Source organism: Ambystoma mexicanum, chromosome 1q, assembly GCF_040938575.1.
Source record: "Ambystoma mexicanum isolate Mex_15411 chromosome 1q, UKY_AmexF1_1, whole genome shotgun sequence".
Lineage (NCBI taxonomy): Eukaryota > Metazoa > Chordata > Amphibia > Caudata > Ambystomatidae > Ambystoma > Ambystoma mexicanum.
Genome location: NC_090922.1, coordinates 924,708,424 through 924,727,921, shown reverse-complemented (window position 1 = coordinate 924,727,921; position 19,498 = coordinate 924,708,424). Strand labels below are relative to the sequence as shown.

General features: G+C 45.3%; 1 protein-coding gene across 4 annotated transcripts in view; it reads left to right on the top strand.

The window, feature by feature from the left end:
• The first annotated feature begins 15,068 nt into the window (after window positions 1-15,068).
• Window positions 15,069-19,498, top strand: part of LOC138538879 (glyoxal reductase-like) — a 1,290,729-nt gene continuing 1,286,299 nt past the window's right edge. For 2 of the 4 annotated variants that reach the window (XM_069641561.1, XM_069641562.1), the window contains exon 1: window positions 15,069-15,289. In XM_069641561.1, coding sequence (XP_069497662.1) covers window positions 15,208-15,289 — 82 coding nt within the window. In that variant the 5' untranslated portion in view covers window positions 15,069-15,207. The remainder of the gene's footprint in view (window positions 15,290-19,498) is intronic. The other 2 variants (XM_069641563.1, XM_069641564.1) reach the window with 1 other exon arrangement.

Sequence of the window (19,498 nt, the reverse complement as noted above, 5' to 3'; positions counted from 1 at the left end):
CTCAAAAGAAGCCTCTCACAAGCGCCCTGCCTAGCTTACCCTGTCAGAAACAAGGAGTTCTTCCTGGAGACGGGGTTCTCTAATACGTGCTTGACGGCAGTATTATACCAAAAGCATGACAAGGTCAATAAAGTAATCTCCTATGCGAGCAAAACTTTATCCTCTGTAGAGGAAAAATTCAACGATTGTGAGAAGGCACTCCTGGCAACGGTGTGGGCATTGAAGAATTACCGCCCGTTTATCCAGGGGGAACACATCATAGTGGAGACTCCACACCAGCCTCTGCAATATCTCCAAAGTGATAGAATCCGGGCCGGAAATGTGAGTAATTCCCGAATTACTTCCTGGATTCTGTCAATGCAAGGCTTTCCTGTGGAGGTCAGATATGGCCAAAACAAGAAGAGTCCCCTCGCGCAAGGTCTGGCTGACTTGCATGATTGTGCCAGAGAAAACTGTCTCGAGGACGAAAGTCTAAAAATCAAGGACAACACGGAGGCATACCTTAATTCCCCACACAAAGTCTTTGAAGAGGACAAGTGTGAGGGAATGCCCACTGTCTATGTGGATGGATGCTCTTACCATGTTGACAACGATGGGGAGAAAGAACTGGTGGCCGGCGTAGGGAATGCATGGGTGAATGAGTACCCAGAACCCTCCGCTGGATACAAAATTGGTCCCCGAAGTAGTCAGGTGGCAGAATTGATGGCTGTGCATCAGGCCATCCTCACTGCAGTCCAGCATCAACTCCACGAACTGGTCATAATCACAGATTCGGATTATGTACGGAACGGGTTCGTGGAGCACCTGGTTAATTGGAAAACCAGAGGCATGTTATGTGCTAACAACAAACCCTTGAAACATGGGAAGTTGATCCAAAACATTGATGATCTGGTCACCTCGAATGAGATGACCATCTATTGGAAAGAGATCAAGGGTCATTCCAAAGTAGAGGGACCAGACAAAACTGGAAATGACTTAGCTGATCAGCTGGCCAAAACCGGGGCCATCCAAGGGGATAGAATTGAGATTGAGTCCCTGTTGGGGGAAATCCAGGTCACTGCTATCACTAGGTCCCAGACAAATGCTCACAACGACCTTTCAATTGCACAATGGAGTAAGGAGACCCCTGATGCTGATTTGATTACAGCTCAGAAGGGGGATCCAATTATTGGTAAGTTTTACCAACACCTTGAGGACCCGGAGAACTTTCCCCTGACGGATACCGATTACATTGGGAAAGAGGACCTAAGAGTGTTGATGAAATGTCCAAAAATGTTCCGAATCCAAGACGGTTTGCTGGTAAGGAAATCCAAAGCTGGCCACGATCAGTGGGTGGTTCCTACCTCATTCCGAAGCCTGATGTTAAGTCACGCCCATGATGCGGCCACCGCCGGTCATAGGGGGTTTCACACAACATTGAAAATCTTAAGAGAGGTTGCATACTGGCCACACATGGGGCAGGACCTCGACCAATACTTGAAGGGGTGTCTTGTGTGTGCACAATTTCAGCCATCATCCCTCACGCACCGTGCGCCTCTCCAAAAGAGGGGGATGACACTGCCATGGTCGGATTTACAAATTGACTTTGTAGGCCCCGTGATTCGCTCTGCTAGGGGGAATAAGTACATGTTGACTGTGACATGCTTGTTTACCAAGTGGGTGGAATGTCTCCCAGCCCCAAATTGCAAGGCAGAAACTGCAGCTTCCCTGATGATTAACCACATCTTTTCCCGTTTTGGTCTACCTCAAAGGATTGAGTCAGACAGGGGTAGCCACTTCACCAGTGAAGTAATGACAAAGATGTGGGAGATACTGGGGGTCAAAAGGAAGTTACATATTGCTTACAGGCCAGCTTCTTCTGGGGCAGTTGAGAGATATAACCGAACCATTGTGAGCATATTAAAGAAGTTTGTGGCAGATTCTGGGCCAAGTTGGGATATCCGATTACCTCTGGTCCTAATGGCCATCAGATCTACCCCTTCATCTGCAACCAAAATGTCACCATTTGAGTTGATGACTGGGCGCAAGATGGTGCTTCCTCAGCATTTGCTCTACAGGACCCAAGAGCAGACACTGATAAATGCCTCCACAACTCATGAGTATGTGGAGAATTTAAGGAAACACCTTCAACATGCTTTTGCTTATGCTCAGCGGAATCTAGAAAGATCAGCTGATAGCATGAAGACCCACTATGACCTGAAGACTTCCAGGAAGGAATATCAGGTGGGGGACCGGGTCTATCTATACAATTTTCAAAGGAACCAGGCCAAACAGCGAAAATTTTTGCCTACATGGAAGGGACCCTTTGAGATTATAGACAAAATCTCCCCTGTGGCCTACAAGATCCGCATCCTCAAAGGCGGTTTGGCAGAGGGGGAAGACAAATGGGTCCACATAAACCAGTTGAAGTGTTGCCATCCCAGGCACACTCTGCAACAACTGGAGGAATCCTCTGGAATCCTAGAGGGTACTGTCTCAGATTAATTCAGTTCTAACTTAAAATATCCTACATATCGCCTATCAAATTCTGTGTTTCTCAAGTTTATGTGTTCCTGTCTCTTAATTTAAAAAAATGTGCATGTGCATATCTGTTGAGTTCTAAAATTCATATGCCACCCCACTATATCAATGGTGGGGGAAAAAGGTCCATGAATAGGTATTGCCGCTCTTCCTTTGTCGCCCTAGGAGAAAGAAAACCTGGAGACGGGCCAAGGAGGACGATCCGGAGACCGGGAGCAGAGACGCAAAAGGGGCCCAGGGTACCGCCCAATATTCCCACCAGGACCGGCGAGGAGAACCGATCGATCCGACCGGATGGAGGAAAAGATGCTGAACTGTGCCATCTATTGGAAGAAGATGAGGAAACATCCCAGGTCTTGCGAGTTCCATCAGTGAAACAGAACGGCCATCGCAAGAGGGGGGATTGTGGGATGTTTTTACCCATACATCCGAGCCCTACCTCAAAAACTGTGCAGTACTGGCATTGAAAACATCATGACGGCCAGAGCTCCCCAGAAAATGCACAGGGAAATGCATGAAGAATAGGCTGCCACTCATTTTTGCCGATGTTATGGGCACAGAAGGGCACTGCCTAAAACCACCATTGGACTACCCACACAGTAGTCTGAAACCATTGGGAATGGCAATGCTGATTGCCAAAAGCAACCTAGAATTGTGGGGAATTCATTTTCTTAAATCCCAAAAATGGTTGCAGTACCAGTACTCACCACTATCAGAAAGCCGGCGTTTTAAAACGACACCAGACTTTTTTTTAGTGTAAAACTGAATAGATGAACCCAAAGCAGGCCAAAGAAAGACTTACTGAGAGGTGGATACAATCTAAAGTTATATTCTGAAGTGACTTGAAGGTTTATAACAAGACTGGCTGTGCTGTGGATTTCAGCAGTTTAAGTAAATTTGGACTGAAAGACACTAAAAATCTAAATGTTTAAAAGAAATGAGTGACCTACTTTGAGTGTCACATAGGTTGCAATTGTTTAAATGTCATAGTTTAAATTTAGAATCAGCATCCTAGCTGCATATGTAAAAAATTGTCTTGAATTAAACTGGGGGACAAAAGTGACATTTTATCTGAAACCTGGCTTAAGGAACTGAATTCTGCCCACCAGCTACCCCCGACAGGAGTTGAGACTTGCACAACAGCTGTGTTCCCAGGCCGACCTGCATTTTGCTGCTCCCACCAAAAGGGATATGACACCTCTCTGATTGAATTACCTGGGCTCTGCAGGAAATTGAACAAAGCCCTGTCCTGATTCAGGCAAATGTTTTATTATGGGGGCTGTAAAAATGGCTTCCTCTTGAACAAAGGGCCTTCCAGGGCCCAAGCAGATGGTTTATTGCAGGGGTAATAAAAATGGCTTCCTCTTGGCAGAAACTGGGAGGGGGAGAAACTGGAGACAGAGGCTGAGCTTGAAGAAAGTGGAAAAACTGGTTTCTGTACCATGTGACCTGAAAAGACACACCCCTGTAGCCAGAATATGGTTTTAGAAAAAGATGAATAACTCATAGTACGGACTTGTCATAATTATTTAAATGATACCATAATTCTTGTGATTTTTCTGCCCACATTTTAAGAGGTTTTTAGAACCGGTGGCATGATCTGGGGGCAAGCTAGCAGTTAAGAGGGTATTACTTAAAATGTATGCATGTGAAAAGTCTGATACATCATCAATTAATGCCTGCATGCCTTGCACACATGTGTATAAATTTGAGTAAGAATCTGATATTGGTAACCTGACCAAAAAGTGAAATATGTTGCCATTTCTGAATGCAAGCTCCCAGGAAGAGCAGATTTGGACAGGGTATACCTCCTGTGATATGTGATGGGTGCATGTAATTTTAAACAAATGTGTACCTGTGCAAATATGTCTTTTGGGTCAAAATATAGATTGTGTGTACTTTGACAGGGGTGGGTTCTCTGTATCATAAACAGACCTCATCATGATGACACTTCATTTCATTCCCCCAATCAAGGGGAAGAGGATGAAGTGGCCAATGACAAGTGGAGAGGGGTAGAGCCTAGTGATGCTGCACACACACCCATTTTCAAAACACATAAAAGCAGACAGACAGGACAGATAGGGACATTCAATTCCAGTTGCTGCAACGCGCTCTGTCGGACCACACAACATCCAGAAGATACTAGATTCAACACTTAGACTTTAAAACTCCAAAGAGCTTGATTCAGAACTCAAAGCAAGGGCCTAAACCCACGAACTGAGAACTCTTCTCAGTGGGCCTCAGCATCCAGCAAACCTAACAGTGTGCAGATCAGCGCTGGGTCCAGAGAAAGCAGAGCAGTATCCAAAACCAGAGGCAGAGCAGAGCTGACCCAGACCGCTGTATCCGGACCCACAGACCTGATCAGAACCAGAGACCCAGACCAGATCAGCAGAGTAGAGCTGACCCAGACGCTGTGCGCAGAGACCATCCGTGGCGAGTGAAGAAAACATGACCAGATCCGTGGCGAGGCCCATTTATTTAAAAAATATATTGTGAGTACCTAGCAGACTGTGCAGAACCAATCTCTTAGTTAAAATAATATAATTCAATCTATTTTAATCTAAGTAGAACTGCCTCCTAACTGTCACCTGTCATTTGCAAAGCTGTCACTTGTCTTTTTGAACTTTAAAATTTCAAATCTGAAAAACGACCTTTACCATATCGCTCATATCTCTGTGACCGTTTGTCCTAGAGACTTGCAGTAACTTTCCTCTGAAAGCTTAGAATCTCAGCTTTTCAACGAACCTAGAACCGCATTCCCTATAGTTTTGCCGCGATTTGCAAATTTCTCCACGTGTGAAAACAGAAGCTTCCTTAGTTTCCTTGCTAAAAATTCGTTTGCCTCTTAAGAACCATCCCTGAATCATTGCTAGAGTGAGCCTGGACTAATATTAACTTGATACCACTCACCCTGAACCTCTAGATGGAATTAAAAGCATTTTAGCATATTTTTCACTTCATTGCCAGCACATATAAAGCATTTTGGGCCTGTGTTCCAACTTCTGTGGTCTAAGCTTGCTGGGGTGAACTGAATTACCTTTGATTGCATTTCTGAGAACTGTGTGCTTTCCTTCCATTTCCTTGCATTGCATAAAAGGGGGGAGGGGATTGCCAGAGAAAAGTGATTACATTGTTTTGTTGAAATCATATTGAGTATTTTCTGTATTGCATTTTTCATTCAACATTACATCCATCTGAACTTATATAAAGTAAGATATCCAATTATTAATTTATTATAAAGTGTTATATATATCTATATTGTTCAAATTCTCAAATAAACCTTTTAAATTGCAAAACAGAACTACTTCTTGGCTCAGTGGGGTCAGGGGGATTCCTAGAGAGGGGTGTTATATAGGGGTAGTCATCCAGAACGCATGAACTGGACATAAAGATATATCAATAAGGGTTTCCATTCAGTATCCCAGACTAGGCATTGACTTAGCTGTAGTGTTGAATTGAATCCTCTTACACCCTGCAACCCCTACCCACTATCTCAATCGAACGGAATCCATATCCCAACATTATCAGACTCTGCCCGATCATCATACCCTACAGTGTGCTGTCCCACTTGATGTGCCCAAGACTATGCACTCTAAGATGTCCACCACAGTCACTTTGAGCCCCTCTGCTCACTCAGCCATGCCCCCTATGCTTCCGATCTGCTGCCAGCATTGTGCCGGCAGTCAACGTAGGCCCCCACTGAAGACCCACAATCAAAGCCCAGGGACTTACCTGTCGCTCTGCCGAAATGCTCGGCTCGCGTGCTGGCAAAAACCAAGCATGTCTGTGTACACACCCTAGTTGAGCATCCCCCTGGCCGGCTCTCGACCTTCACACGACCAATCCTGCCTTGAAACGCTTAACCTCAACTGCATCGACTTTGCCTCGCCACACTGGCAACGCTTTGCCTTCATCAGAACCCGCTAATAAGTATACGCCACAACCACTCTTAGAAAAGGTACCACCAACTATCTGCAAGTCATCCTCCACACGGCACCGAACGCCTGGGACACTAACTCTAGGAACCGTAACCATACACCTAACTCCCCGGCCTCAAATAGAAGGTGAAAACTCCATCCCCTCAAAGCTCTTATGGACTATACGGAAGAGCAGCCCTGCATCAGCTCCCCGCCCAAATGTCACTTGCTCCAGATCACTTTGCCATCACCCTCCCCATCACTACCGCCCTGGAAGCACTACAACTGCCTCTGCTGCTCCCAAGGTAAAAGCTACTGTTGCGTGTTATAGCAATGCTCATCAGAGCAACCTTCCGTATACTAACCTCAGAGATGTAAATGTGAATACTGCTAAATCCTTGCATGCTAGCCACAGAGATTTAACTGTGAATGATGCTAAATCCTTGCATGCTAGCCATAGAGATGTAAATGCGAATACAGTCAAATCTGCGCATGCTAGCCACAGAGCTGCAAATGTGAATACTGCTAAATCCTTGCATGTTAGCCACAAGGATGTAAATGCGAACACTGTCGAATTCCTGCATGCTAGCCACAGAGATGCAAATGTGAATACTGCTAAATCCTTGCATGGTAACCACAGAGATGTAAATGTGAATATTGTTGAATCCGTGCACACTAGCCTCAGCTATTGTGATGATAAAAACACTACACAGGCCAATCTCATGCCAGCTGCTAACATCACTTCAGTGGCCTTTAACATAAACCAGGCAATGCCATTCATGCCTCCTTCGATCCCACAGGTAGCTCCCATGACCAATCACCTATCTGTTATTACTACACCGGCTAATAGATCTACCATCAGGTCATCTGACAACAGCTCCCTGCCTAAGACTACAACACCTATAGTTCCAGCCATGACTAACCTCATCAGCACCTCTACAAAGACTGTAACAAAGACCACAATAAATCCCTCGATAGGCCCTCCTATCTCGAACACACCCACATCTGCAGCCCTCAACGGAGCTCTCATCAATGAAAGGTCCTTGCCTACTCATGCCCTTGACATCGCCGACCTTATCACTTCCAACAATCTTGACATCCTTGCCACCACAGAAACCTGGTTACACCAGGCAGCAAGCCCCTAACTCTCCTTAGACATCCCAGATAACTACAGCATTTTTAGGAAAAACAGCCAGCTAAAGATGGAGTAGTAGCCTTCATCGCTAAAAAATGCTAACCATTACAGAAATAAGCAACCCAACTCTCCAAACTGGAGAGCTCCTATAAATTAAATTGACCCTCTCTCATACACCAACTCTCCACCTTAGGCCCTAAGGACCAATTCTGTCATTTGAGGAAGAAATCTAATTTCTCCTCTCTCTGGAGGCCAACCCATCTTCTAAGATTGTACTCCTGGGGGACCTTAATCTTGGCTTCAATGACCCTACTGACATCCACGCTATTACCCTAGCCAACTCCATTGCAGCCTTCGGTTCGCCCAACGTATCTCAGGACCAACCCACAACAAGGGCTGCACCCTAGACTGGCTGATAGAATGCAACAGCAACATCACAATCCTCACTAATGTACCATGCCCGTGGTCGGACCACAATGTGATTTCCTTCTCCATCCCTCTATGCAGGGGCATTGCTAGGTCTCCATCAGGGAAGGCTTAAGGGCTAGAGCCAATTGCAAGTTTGGACTTCACATAAATACATAATCTAAACGTATGCGCCAAGTTGCGATTTCAAGCGTTAATATTACTGGGAAAAAAGAAAACTCTACACAGAGGAATTAAAATGACGAATTAAAAGCCAGGACCGACAAAAACAATCAATTGCAGAGCTCTGAAAGGTCAATGGATGAGTTTAGGTAAGTGGGTAGTAGTTTGAATTCCAATAAACCTAGTAACGTTGTCAAATTGTCTTCCTCAGCAGATTACTACTGTGAGTGAATTTAACCCAAGGGACCAGGCCGAAGTAAAGGAAGTTATGATGCTAGATGGGTCACCAGTCATTACCATTTCACATCCTGGCATGGTATCAGCTTCCGAAACAAATCCTGTCTGTGTCTGGGAAAGGGTTTGGGGGGTATGAGTCTCCTAGAACCCTCTACATGGCTTTGCCCTTGGGCTAGGTAAACCACACGCTAAACAGGGCGGACATTGCCTAGGTGCGACTTCACACACTGGTGCCACATCCTGTTGATGTGGATTCCGAATGCTCATTATTCCACCACTTATTTTTTTTGGACTTGTGCCCATCCATGCAGCCTTCACACCCTCCAAGGGAGAGGAAAAAAATGTGTCCTGCAGGTGAAGGAGAAAGGAGTGCAGGGAGAAACAAGCTCCTGGCACTAGAGGATGCACGTGGCAGTGTGTTAAAGAGGCACAAGATGCTAATGACACCGGCAAAGCCACGTGGTCTCACACAGTGGCCCACAATAACACATTTTGCCACAGACCAAAAAGAGCCTGCCTAACATTCCACCTTCATCGCTGAAACACTGCTCAGGATGTAGCCATACTGCCCATCTCGATCAGGCAGAGGGTTGACTGGCCTATAGGGAATTATGGAGATTTCCTGGTAGGCCTCTGCACACTGTGCCTCTTTTGTCTGGTAAACTATTTTATTTCCAAATGTTCTCATAGGAAGAGGGCTGGGCTTGCTGAAAATGTGTAATATGGAGCCACTTTGAAAAATGTTTCCAGGGTCTCTTGGTTCCCAGTCCAACCCTGACCAGGCATCACCTGTAATGTCCTCTGGTGGTCCAAAGCAGGGTAAAACAGCCCAGGGCCTGAGGGAACAAATTAAGCTTCTGTGAGGCACCAAGGGAGCATACCAAGCATACAATCAGCCGACAAAAAATAAAATAAACGCAGAGATTGTATCTCAATGTGGTCAACATATGCAAAAAGGCAATGACTTACATATTTTTGACTTAGCCTTGTCTTTAGAAGATGCTTCCCTACGATCACAACAATAAAGAATCTATTTAATCCCAAAAAACCAACAAGTTTGCTACTTCACGACAGTCTAGTGGGATGTAGAGGAACTACTTTGTCAAGGTTGGGGCTCGGTATGAAAACGTTTGAAGAACACAGATTTAAAGTAACCTGCTGGATTACCCTGCTACAGAAGCTGGACTTTCCTCCTCATTGCTCATGTGACATGAATGGCATCTGGTTACCCATAGCTGACTCCCCTCATGTACAAACGCACAAGGTATCGAATGCTGTACATTGTGCACACAATTTACACACATCATGCAACAAATACAGACTCTTCCTCTGTACAGACAAGAGGCAAAGCATGTCCAGTGTGCTGGAAGTGCTTCTCTGTCAAGACTGCCATTTCTTTCCTGAACTACCGATTGGCCTCCCCTTGTTCGGCCTTGTCCTGCTCTGCTGCCCCCTCAGCCAGTTTGACATGTCTTCTTTTGAGCTCCACTTCTCCTATATAACGTTTCCAGGAGCCAGGCTCTGCACCTCACCCATGACCGGTCCCCTCACGGTATCACCTTCAACATCATTGCCTCCCAGACCAGCATCTATGCCATCTAACTGTGTGGATGCCCACTATTGTGACACCCTGTTATGGCTGTCCCTGTGGACTCAGCCCCCATCCAAGCTACAGCCCCACTTTCGAGGTCCACCTCGGCCGTCTTTTCCTGGAAGCATGTGGTGACTATTTCAGTGCCATCCGCCATGTCTCCAGTCTACTCAGCAGAACGTCCATCAGAGGTGCTACCTCGTAGGCATTGGTTGGGGGGCGGAGGGGGAAGAATATGTGGCATCCAATTCTTTATGGTCAAAAGAGGTCAGCATAGTTGTAAGGGGCTGGCATAGTGGGTAGCACTGGGAAAAGTTGTAAGGGGCTGGCATAGTGGTTAAAGGTATGGGAATAGTAAGGGGCTAGCATAACGGGAAAAGGACTGGGAATAGCTGTGAAGGGATGGCATGGTTGGTAAAGGACTGGGAATAGTTGTAATGGGCTGGCATAGTGGGTAAAGGACTGAGAATAGTTGTGAAGGGCTGGCATAGTGGGTAAAGGAATGGGAATAGCTGTAAGGGGCTGGCATAGTGGGTAAATGAGTGCCCTGTTTCACAAACAAAGAATTCATAGGCTAGAAACAATGGAATTACAGGAGCTCCCCAGCAGCATGTACTCTCCCTGTGTGATGGCAGGGATGGGCATGGGCGTGCGTGACTCTGGGCATGTTCGGTAGTGCCGGGACATGTTGATGATGTGTTAATTGAATAATGCGTGGCTAATGCACCTTGATGGTCCTGCCTGGTTTTAAGTGTAATCACTGGCCAATCAAATAATTACCATTGCTAACACAAAGGAGGAAGGAACGTTCATTACCACAATGGCCACCCTGGTAACCAGTGTTCTAAAGTGGCTGCAAGATGACATATACATTCTACAACAAAACACCAAAACAGAGCAGATACCTTGCAGGCCTTAACTTTGTGGCTTCTTTTAAGTTTTGGCGGTATTGGCTATGCTAAAACCGCCAAACTGAATTACTAGTTTTATCATATGAGTATAACATGCAGTAACTGCAATTTGACACATTTGATTAGTCCAGCTTTGGAGTCCCCTTGGATTCCAATGGTAATGGGTGAAATTACATTTCACCCATTACCATTGCGGTAATTCCGACTTGTCTGTTACCGCCAGTGTAAGTGGTGGTTATACTTTAACTTCCATAATTAAGTCCAGTGGTGAAACAGGTGGCATCCCGAACCACCACCTGTTTTACCACCTCTGGTTTTACCTGGCTGCGAGCCCAAGGGACTGGCACTGCAGACAGCCCCTCCACGCATATGGAAGTGTCAGACGAGCGCCCGACACTCACATAAGCAATGGCCCATAACACCCACACAGGCGGAAGGCTGGGGTCAGCCCTCCGACACCCACTCGCAGGGATGCAGTATGCTCAATTGGCAGGGACCCATCCCAGGCCCCAGTCAATGTTTTTATTTACATTTCCATCCCTGCTTGACTAGTGGAAATGGAAAAAGTACAGAAACCGTCATGCTTTACCTGAGCGTTTCTGTTTCTGGCACCTTCTGCAAGCCATCTTGTTGCAGTGCGCCCTTCACTGCATCTGGGTTGCAGCAGGGCCGTTTGGATGCCGCACACTGCAATGGCCATGCTAGGATGGGTTTGAACCATCCAGACATGATGTGCGTGATTGATGGTGTGCTTGACATCGATCTATCACATGTCGGTATTGGTTCAGTTGATGGGCCAAACCTCTAGTCTGCTTGCATACCCACCAACAAACCCCGCTAAGTCACACTCACTGCTAACTCAACTGACCTGTCCAACATCACCAGAACCATTCACCCCCATGTGCTGTGCGGAGAGAAACCAGCAGCACCTGCAAACCATTGCAATCCAGACTGCATCCCCAAACTAGCGACTGGCCACAGGAGGGTGGAGGGTGCCATGGTATTGATTCTCAAGCTGGGTCATGAGAATGGTGCGGGCCAGGGAGCTCAGTGACAGGCCTGGCATCTCGTAGAAGCAGGGCAAAAGCACTAAATGGAAGACACCGGCGTCGCCTGTTGCCTGGCCTGATTTCAGGTGTCTGGCGTGGCACACAAGGGCACTGATGAAAAGGGCCAACCCGAACGAATGTCAATTTCATTGGGCTGAACGCGATTCAAATGCACGCCTGGGCACATATAGAACTAGTCTGTAACACTTCGAAGCCACACAGGGTGACGACACCTACCTTAGCTGCCTGGCGCCAGTGCATATGCCGGCAGCTTCACAGGGGTGGGGGGCGCGGTGACACAGCTGGGGGGAGGGGTCACACAGGGCTGGGCATGTCCCTGCCTGATAATGGTAGAGGTGAAAATGCAGATGGAAGAACAGGGTCAAAGTCAGTGGGAAAATAGAAAGAAAAATAATTCGAAAAATAATTACCATCAAAGATGCGTGGTCGAGTGCACAATGTAGTAAACAAAATAATGATCAAAGTAACGGCAAGGATGCTATACATATATGCTTTAGTTTTTCTCTTTATACCCCCAATATGGACGATTCCCTGCCTCCACACACGGAGTCCTCTTTCTACTACGGCCAACGTTGACCCTGTTATTCCATCTGCATTTTCACCTCTACCATTATCAGGCAGGGACAATCTGGATGAAATTCAGTCAATTCTATGGGGTGGGGACTACTCAAGGTGGCATGTGAATTAGGATATACAGCATCTGACAAACATAATTTGGATTGATTCATTTCACCATAAATTTGAATGTAATCATAAACAAACCCAGACCATTGGAGAGAGTTGTTAATATTGGTTCTTTACTCATAAGAAGTTAGATATAATTTAACTTTTGAAATACATCATTGTGAATCAATGTTTTCTTTCTTTCTCAAGAGTCCGTTTTTGCCATATGAAGAAGAGAAACACATCCTCGAAACGCGTCACCAATCTAATCGGACTCCATCTTCTGTTAACTTTTGATGTTTATCATTGATGCTATACTGTTTCTTCTATTGAAAATAATTATTTTTAATTTGAAACGCATTATCTACATAAAATATTTTTTGGTTCTCAATACCTTTGTTTGTTTAACTTTGTTATGAATAATATTTTCACTTGATGTTTTGATTGAATGACAGTATTGGATGTTTCCAAACAATTGAAAGTGTGCAGGGGACGGGAGGATTCCTTGATTGAATCTTCTTTCTCTTCATTGTTTAATGTTGGGGTTTTGTACCATGACCCCATTTCCTGCCCCGCCCCTAAAGCTTTAAGATAATTATCTATATTGTTCCATAATTCTACACACATTAGGTGTGCACCTTTGTCCAATCCTTCCTATCTGTCCTGCATCTGTCATCAAAGACTGCGCAGAAGAGCTAACCCGCTTCATCACCTCACTTATCAATACCTCGTTCTCCACTGGCACTGTACCATCCAACCTCAAGGACGCATGGGTCCTCCCGCGTCTCAAAAAGCCGACCCTAGCATCCCTAACAACTATCGTCCCATCACAACCGTCCCCTTCCTGCTTAAAATCCTGGACAGAACTGCATACTTGCAGATCCAAAAGCACTTGGAAACGCACAATCTCCTTGGCTTGCACCAGTCTGGCTTGTTTCCAGGTCACGGAACGGAAACTGCTCTCCTAGACCTAAAAATACAAATGGATGAACTTAAAGAGAACGGCATACTCGCCCTCCTCCTTCAATTGGCCCTCTCGGTTGGCTTTGACCCGGTGGATTACAAAATCCTCTGTCATCACCTGGCCTCAGCAGCCCACTTCTCTCCTATGGCAGTTACCTGGATCGAATCCTTGTTGGCCAACAGAACAACGAGAGTCTTCTCGACTATAGCATCAGCATCCCCTGCCCTAGTCCCATGGGGAGTTCCCCAAGGTTCCTGTGTCTCATCCACGCTCTACAGTATCTTTACAAAACCCCTCATTGACCTCCTCGACGCTCGAGATATCACCTACACCAACTATGCTGACGACACCCAACTCTTTCAACTCTATCAACCAAAGCATCCAATCCGGGATAGCCCTTCACTCACACTGCCTCAACAATGATAAAACTGAGCTACACCTCCTTAGATCTCAAAATCTTCTAAACAAACTTGACAAAACCTACAAAACATTTACCATTGATGGCAACATTATCCCAGTCTGTAGAGAAGTTAAAACCCTTAGGGTTTACCTTGATTCATCCCTATCGCTGACCAGACAGGTCAACGCAATAGCCTCTTCCTCGCCCTACACTACCAAACTCATTAATGCTGGCAGACCTTTCTTCTCAACTGACAGCTGCATGACACTAGCCATTGCCCTCATTGTGTACAGGCTTGACGACTGTAATGTCCTTTTTGCAGGAACCACCACAAGCAATATAAAAAAACTACAGGTAATACAAAACAATGCCCTAAGAGCAGCGCTAAACATCCCCAAAAGGGACCACATCTCCGCAGCCAGAAGAAGAGCCTGCTGGCTACCCATAAAGGAGAGAATCAATTTCAAAACTCTAACCCTAACTTAATAATTTCTGGCACTCACTGTCCCCAAATATTTATCTAATAAATTCAAGAAATATCAAACCAAAAGGCTAACTAGGGCCTCACACTCCCACCTACTAACTGTCACCCCACAGATTCAAACTGCCAAAGCAGGGGGGCGCAGCTTCCCGATGGCGGCAGTGTAATACTGGAATGCCCTACCTCTTCATCAAGATCAGAAACATTCTTTTGGTCCTTCCACAAAGCACTCAAAACTTTGCTCTTCCCACAAGATAGATGAGTTATGCACTCCCAATCCCTATTGTGATGGAAACCTATGTAACCTGTCTGCTTATTTAATATCCACTGCTATTGAGCTCTGATCTAAACGCTTGAACGCAAACACGCCTTCTGTAAGCAGCGCCTTGATGCCCATGGGTTTGGTGCGCTATAGAAATGTGAAAATAAATAAATTAAATAACTAAGATAATTGCTGCCGGAGTTTGCATAATACTGAAAAGTGAAGAAAATTATGTAAAACATGTGTCAGTTTACAGTGTGCTTACACTGTGCATTCTTTCATTCAAATGTAGGACCTCGAAAAAGGCAAGGAAAAAGAGGGAGCTGAAACAAAGCAGCATATTTCTCTGTCTCCCGCAACTTCCGGGTAATATGAACATACAGGGGGCGGGTCCTGTGAGCATGCTGCAATCGTGCTGAGAGCTAACATGCTCTGTACTGTTCCATTCCCGTTGTAGCGGTCATCATGACATCCTCGCCGAGCAAGGACTTCTGTTGCCCCACAGTGCCCCTCTCCAATGGTCTCAAAATCCCAATGCTAGGGCTGGGTAAGTGACTACAAAAACGAATGATATAATAACCAGTGCGTGAAGCCATCCCCTCGCCCTGACCCATAGTGTCAAGTGTAACTCTCCTGCTTTGTGTTCGTCAATCAAGACAGTTGTTACGGCGCATTGATTTATAGAAAGTACACCTCGTTTTACGGAGACGTCCCTGCTTTGCAGGACTTGTGTTGATATGAAACTGCAATTATCCCAAAGAGTTATTTTTCACACAGAGAGCCTGACCCGTCCAGTTCGTTGCAGGGCTGTCGTAAAGCGAACGGATTTTCTGTACATGCTTCACTCCTCGATGCTGGTTTTCCTTTCGTGACGTTTGGTTTAAGAGTATTACTTCCAAGCGGCGTGTAGCTGTTTTCGTCGAGAATTAGTTTACACGGGGGTAATTGCCGTCAATAAGAGATTACTTGCCCGAGGTACTCTCGGATTCAGACAGACCCTTGAAATGTTTGCTAGTAGCATGCCTTGAATTGTGACGCAGAGAGCACGCGTCTTTATGTTGATATTTCCACTTAGCGACGTGGCGATAGCGTCCGCTGCCCCTTTGCTGTGATCCGGACGGTTTCTAGCCAACTTGGTGCCCAGGGCGAAACACTAGAATGCGCCCAACCACTCCTCCAACTTGCACACGTCACTCCCAAACCACACCCACACCTTGTGTCACGCGACAAGACCCCTCCTCAATATGAATAAATCATTGCCATTACATTGTAATTCAATAGAAATCTAATGTGAAAACATAGCTGTTGTTTCCCACGTAAATCGTTCTTCTGTTAACTGCTCACAGGGAAGGCATTGCCTGAATGCAGTTTAAAACTGTCTGTACTGGTAGACTGCCGTGTAACCAGCCTGCCCGGGTCTGAGGACCCACTGGCCCTATGTTGCAGGTGTTCTGTTTCTACAACCTCACTTGTATTTAGCAAGGGGCAATACTACATTAACCATATCCATTATTTTCTGAAAGAAGGTTATCATTCCAAGATGAACAGTCTGGTAATCTCCTGTTGTACTCTTTTAAAATCTCTATGACAGTGTGAAAGGGGACAAAAACACCAATGAGGGTCCCTCTATGCTTTGCATTAAATCACAAGAGCATTTCTGGAATATAACAGTGATCAGAAATATCTCTATATTTGATAAGCAAGTCTGTGATAAAGGGTTGTATGTGTGAATCTCTACATATGTAACATACACATGGCTTGGTGCTCACATCACTGTTCACAGCACACATCCTAACATTGAAATGTTTGTAACCATGAACCAAACATACTCATTCAGACAGCTTACGTTTTTGAAGGTTTAGTATAACATGTCTACAACATCAGCCACTCAAATGGGGTACAAGGGCTCTTTTGCTTCTTGTTTCTGGTAGGATATGCCTGCTTACTATATAATCTAAACTTAAGGGCCTGTAATGGGCGAACTCCAAAGGACCAACCTGCAAAGAAAACGTTCCATGGGCATAACGGGTTGCCCTCACAGACTATACACTGATTTCAGCAGCAGACTGGGTAAGGGTAACCGACTTTGAGGTACAGAACAGAATAGAGAGTGATCACCGCTCGATGGTACTGTGCCTTAGGGGAAGAGTGCCCCCATCCACTAGAGACCAAGGGCAGAAATCAAACCAACCTCTAGAAATAGTCGGCTATGCTTGAAAATCTGTAAAATGGGTGAAAGTTCTGGAAAATGAGTCGAAACCAATACTCTATGCGCAATTAATGGCAATATTGAGGAAATGTGTGGTAACGAGGCAAATGACTTGTCCATTTTGGAATCCTATAGGAAGTTGAACGAGAGAATATTACAATATATCTCTGCCTTCTCTCTTATCTTCCCCACAGGGGCAATCTTCAAAGAGGGTTGGTTTGAAGAGGACTGTCACAAGGCTAAAAAGAAGATTATTGATTGTGCAACAGTGAAGGAGGGGGTAGACAAATTGATTCTGCACCAAGCCCGTCTAGATTATAAAAAGTTAACACAAAGGAAGAAAAAGGAATTTGTGTTAGACAAATGGAGGTCCCTGGACGGATAATGTACTGCAGGGTGATCCAAACTTAGATCGTTGTATCATTGCAGAAGACTGGTGGCAGCATTTTTCAACCCTTTACAGCCACCATGATTCTGCAGCGGTGTGTTCCTCACCCTGCACACTAGAGTCCCCACATTCTACCGATTACTTATGCATTACCATACGTGAAGTTGAACATGCCTTAGCTCTCCAGAAATGTGGTAAAGCCGAAGGCCCAGACCTAATTCCAGGAGATTTATTTACGGACGAGCCCGATATATGGGCCTCAATCCTATGTAGAGTGGTTAACTCCATCAGGGAAGGCTTAATACCAGAGTCCTGGAGGAAGGCTGTAATAATCCCGTTGCACAAGAAGGGAAGGAGGAATCTCCTGGCAAACTATTACCCAATCTCCCTTCTGGACAGTGCGGGCAAACTTTTTTGGCAATGTAATTTTGGCCCACCTCCAGGACTGGGTTGATAATAACGATATAATTACTGATCTACAGGTCGGTTTTAGGAGGAAAAAGGGTACACTTGACCAATGTTTTATATTATATATGAGTCCAGAAATATGTAGTTCTGAAAATGTTGAAACTATGCAGTATTTCTGGCTCTTAAAACTGCTTTTGACTCGGTCTCCCGAGAAAGTCTGTGGAATATTCTTAATCGCTGCAAAGCTCCTCCCAACATGATAACAATTATTAGCCTATTGCACTCTGGAAATAGCGCCTCAGTCTGCTATGGGCTGGGTGGGGAAACTAAGTCCTTACTGGTCAATAAGGGGGTAAGGCAAGGCTGCACCCTGGCATCCCTATTATTTAATTTTGATATACAGGAGGTTATTGATGCTTTATTAAAGGGGTGTCGGGACTGCCCGAAAATGACCCCAAACAAATACCCAGCCCTATTTTCTGCAGATGCTGTAATTCTGGGCACTACTCCGCAAGGTCTAGAGAAAGCTGTGGTGATTTTCAACTCACACTGTAAGGAGTTACAATTGGAACTGAATATAGAAAAATCCAAAGTTGTAGTTTTTATGCCCCGCTTTTCAAAATACAAATCTTTGGTGCCCAAGGTGGAGGGTACGCAACTTGCCCAACTTAAATGCTTCGATTACCTTGGTGTTAGGATCCAAGACACAGGAGGCTGGGTTGGAGGCTGGGTAGAGGAGGTGAGTCGCTCAGTCACCATTATGGAGAAATTTAGTGGGTCCATCAAGTCCTTCCATGATAGACATGGAGGTGGAGCTATTTCCCCTGCTCTGAACCTTTATGGAAAGCAGGCATTACCTGCAGCCCTATACAGGGCTGAACTATGGGGACAAGATGATGTGAAGGATATAATTTGAAATTAACATAAGTTGCTAAAAAAAACTGTTATTGCCAAACAGTGCTCCCTCTGCCCTGGTTCTTATTGAACTTAATGTTGTTCCCATGGTTGCCCAGTTTAATATCAGGTCCGTTTTATTCAGGCTAAAGTTGTGGAACCAAGAGGGGTTTGGAAAACTCGAGCTCAGCAATGAGTCGCCTCATGACTTTAGATGGTGGGTGATCCATAGCTTGGGTTCACCATATAAAAAATACTCTTGTGAACCGGGTGAAACCAAATGTATGGACTAACCCTGAGAGCCAACCCATGGGCACAAAGAAAAGAGTCAGAGGCTCTGGCTAACGACGCCCAAAATGAATTGTTGCACCAGGCTATGAAACTCAAAATGGGCCCGTTCTATCTTGAGCTCACCCCCTTTGGCATCAAACCATAACTGGACTATATTTGGTAGTCATTTGAAAGGATATTTACGCCTAAGAATAGGTACATTACCGGTGGCCGTTTTTACACAATCATGGAATTTAGCTAATACAGCTCAGTGTCCGATGTGTGGGAACCTAAAAGAAACTGTCTTACATTTTATGTTGCTATGTGAAAAATCTATGCATCTCAGGCGATTGTATTTTTTGTGGTATTTGGGTGCGCACGGTATGTACACAGGTCCTGGCTCCTAACGACGAAGGGATTGAACCTAAAGACCAACGTAAAAATAGTCTATATGATAGCAAGTAGGGGTAGTGCTTGGTAGGGTTAATGCTTGTATTTTTAACAACTACCTAAGGTGCAAATAACCCAAAGGACACACATTAAATAGGTACATTCGAGTAATGAGGCTGCTAGCAGGGCTCTCCTCA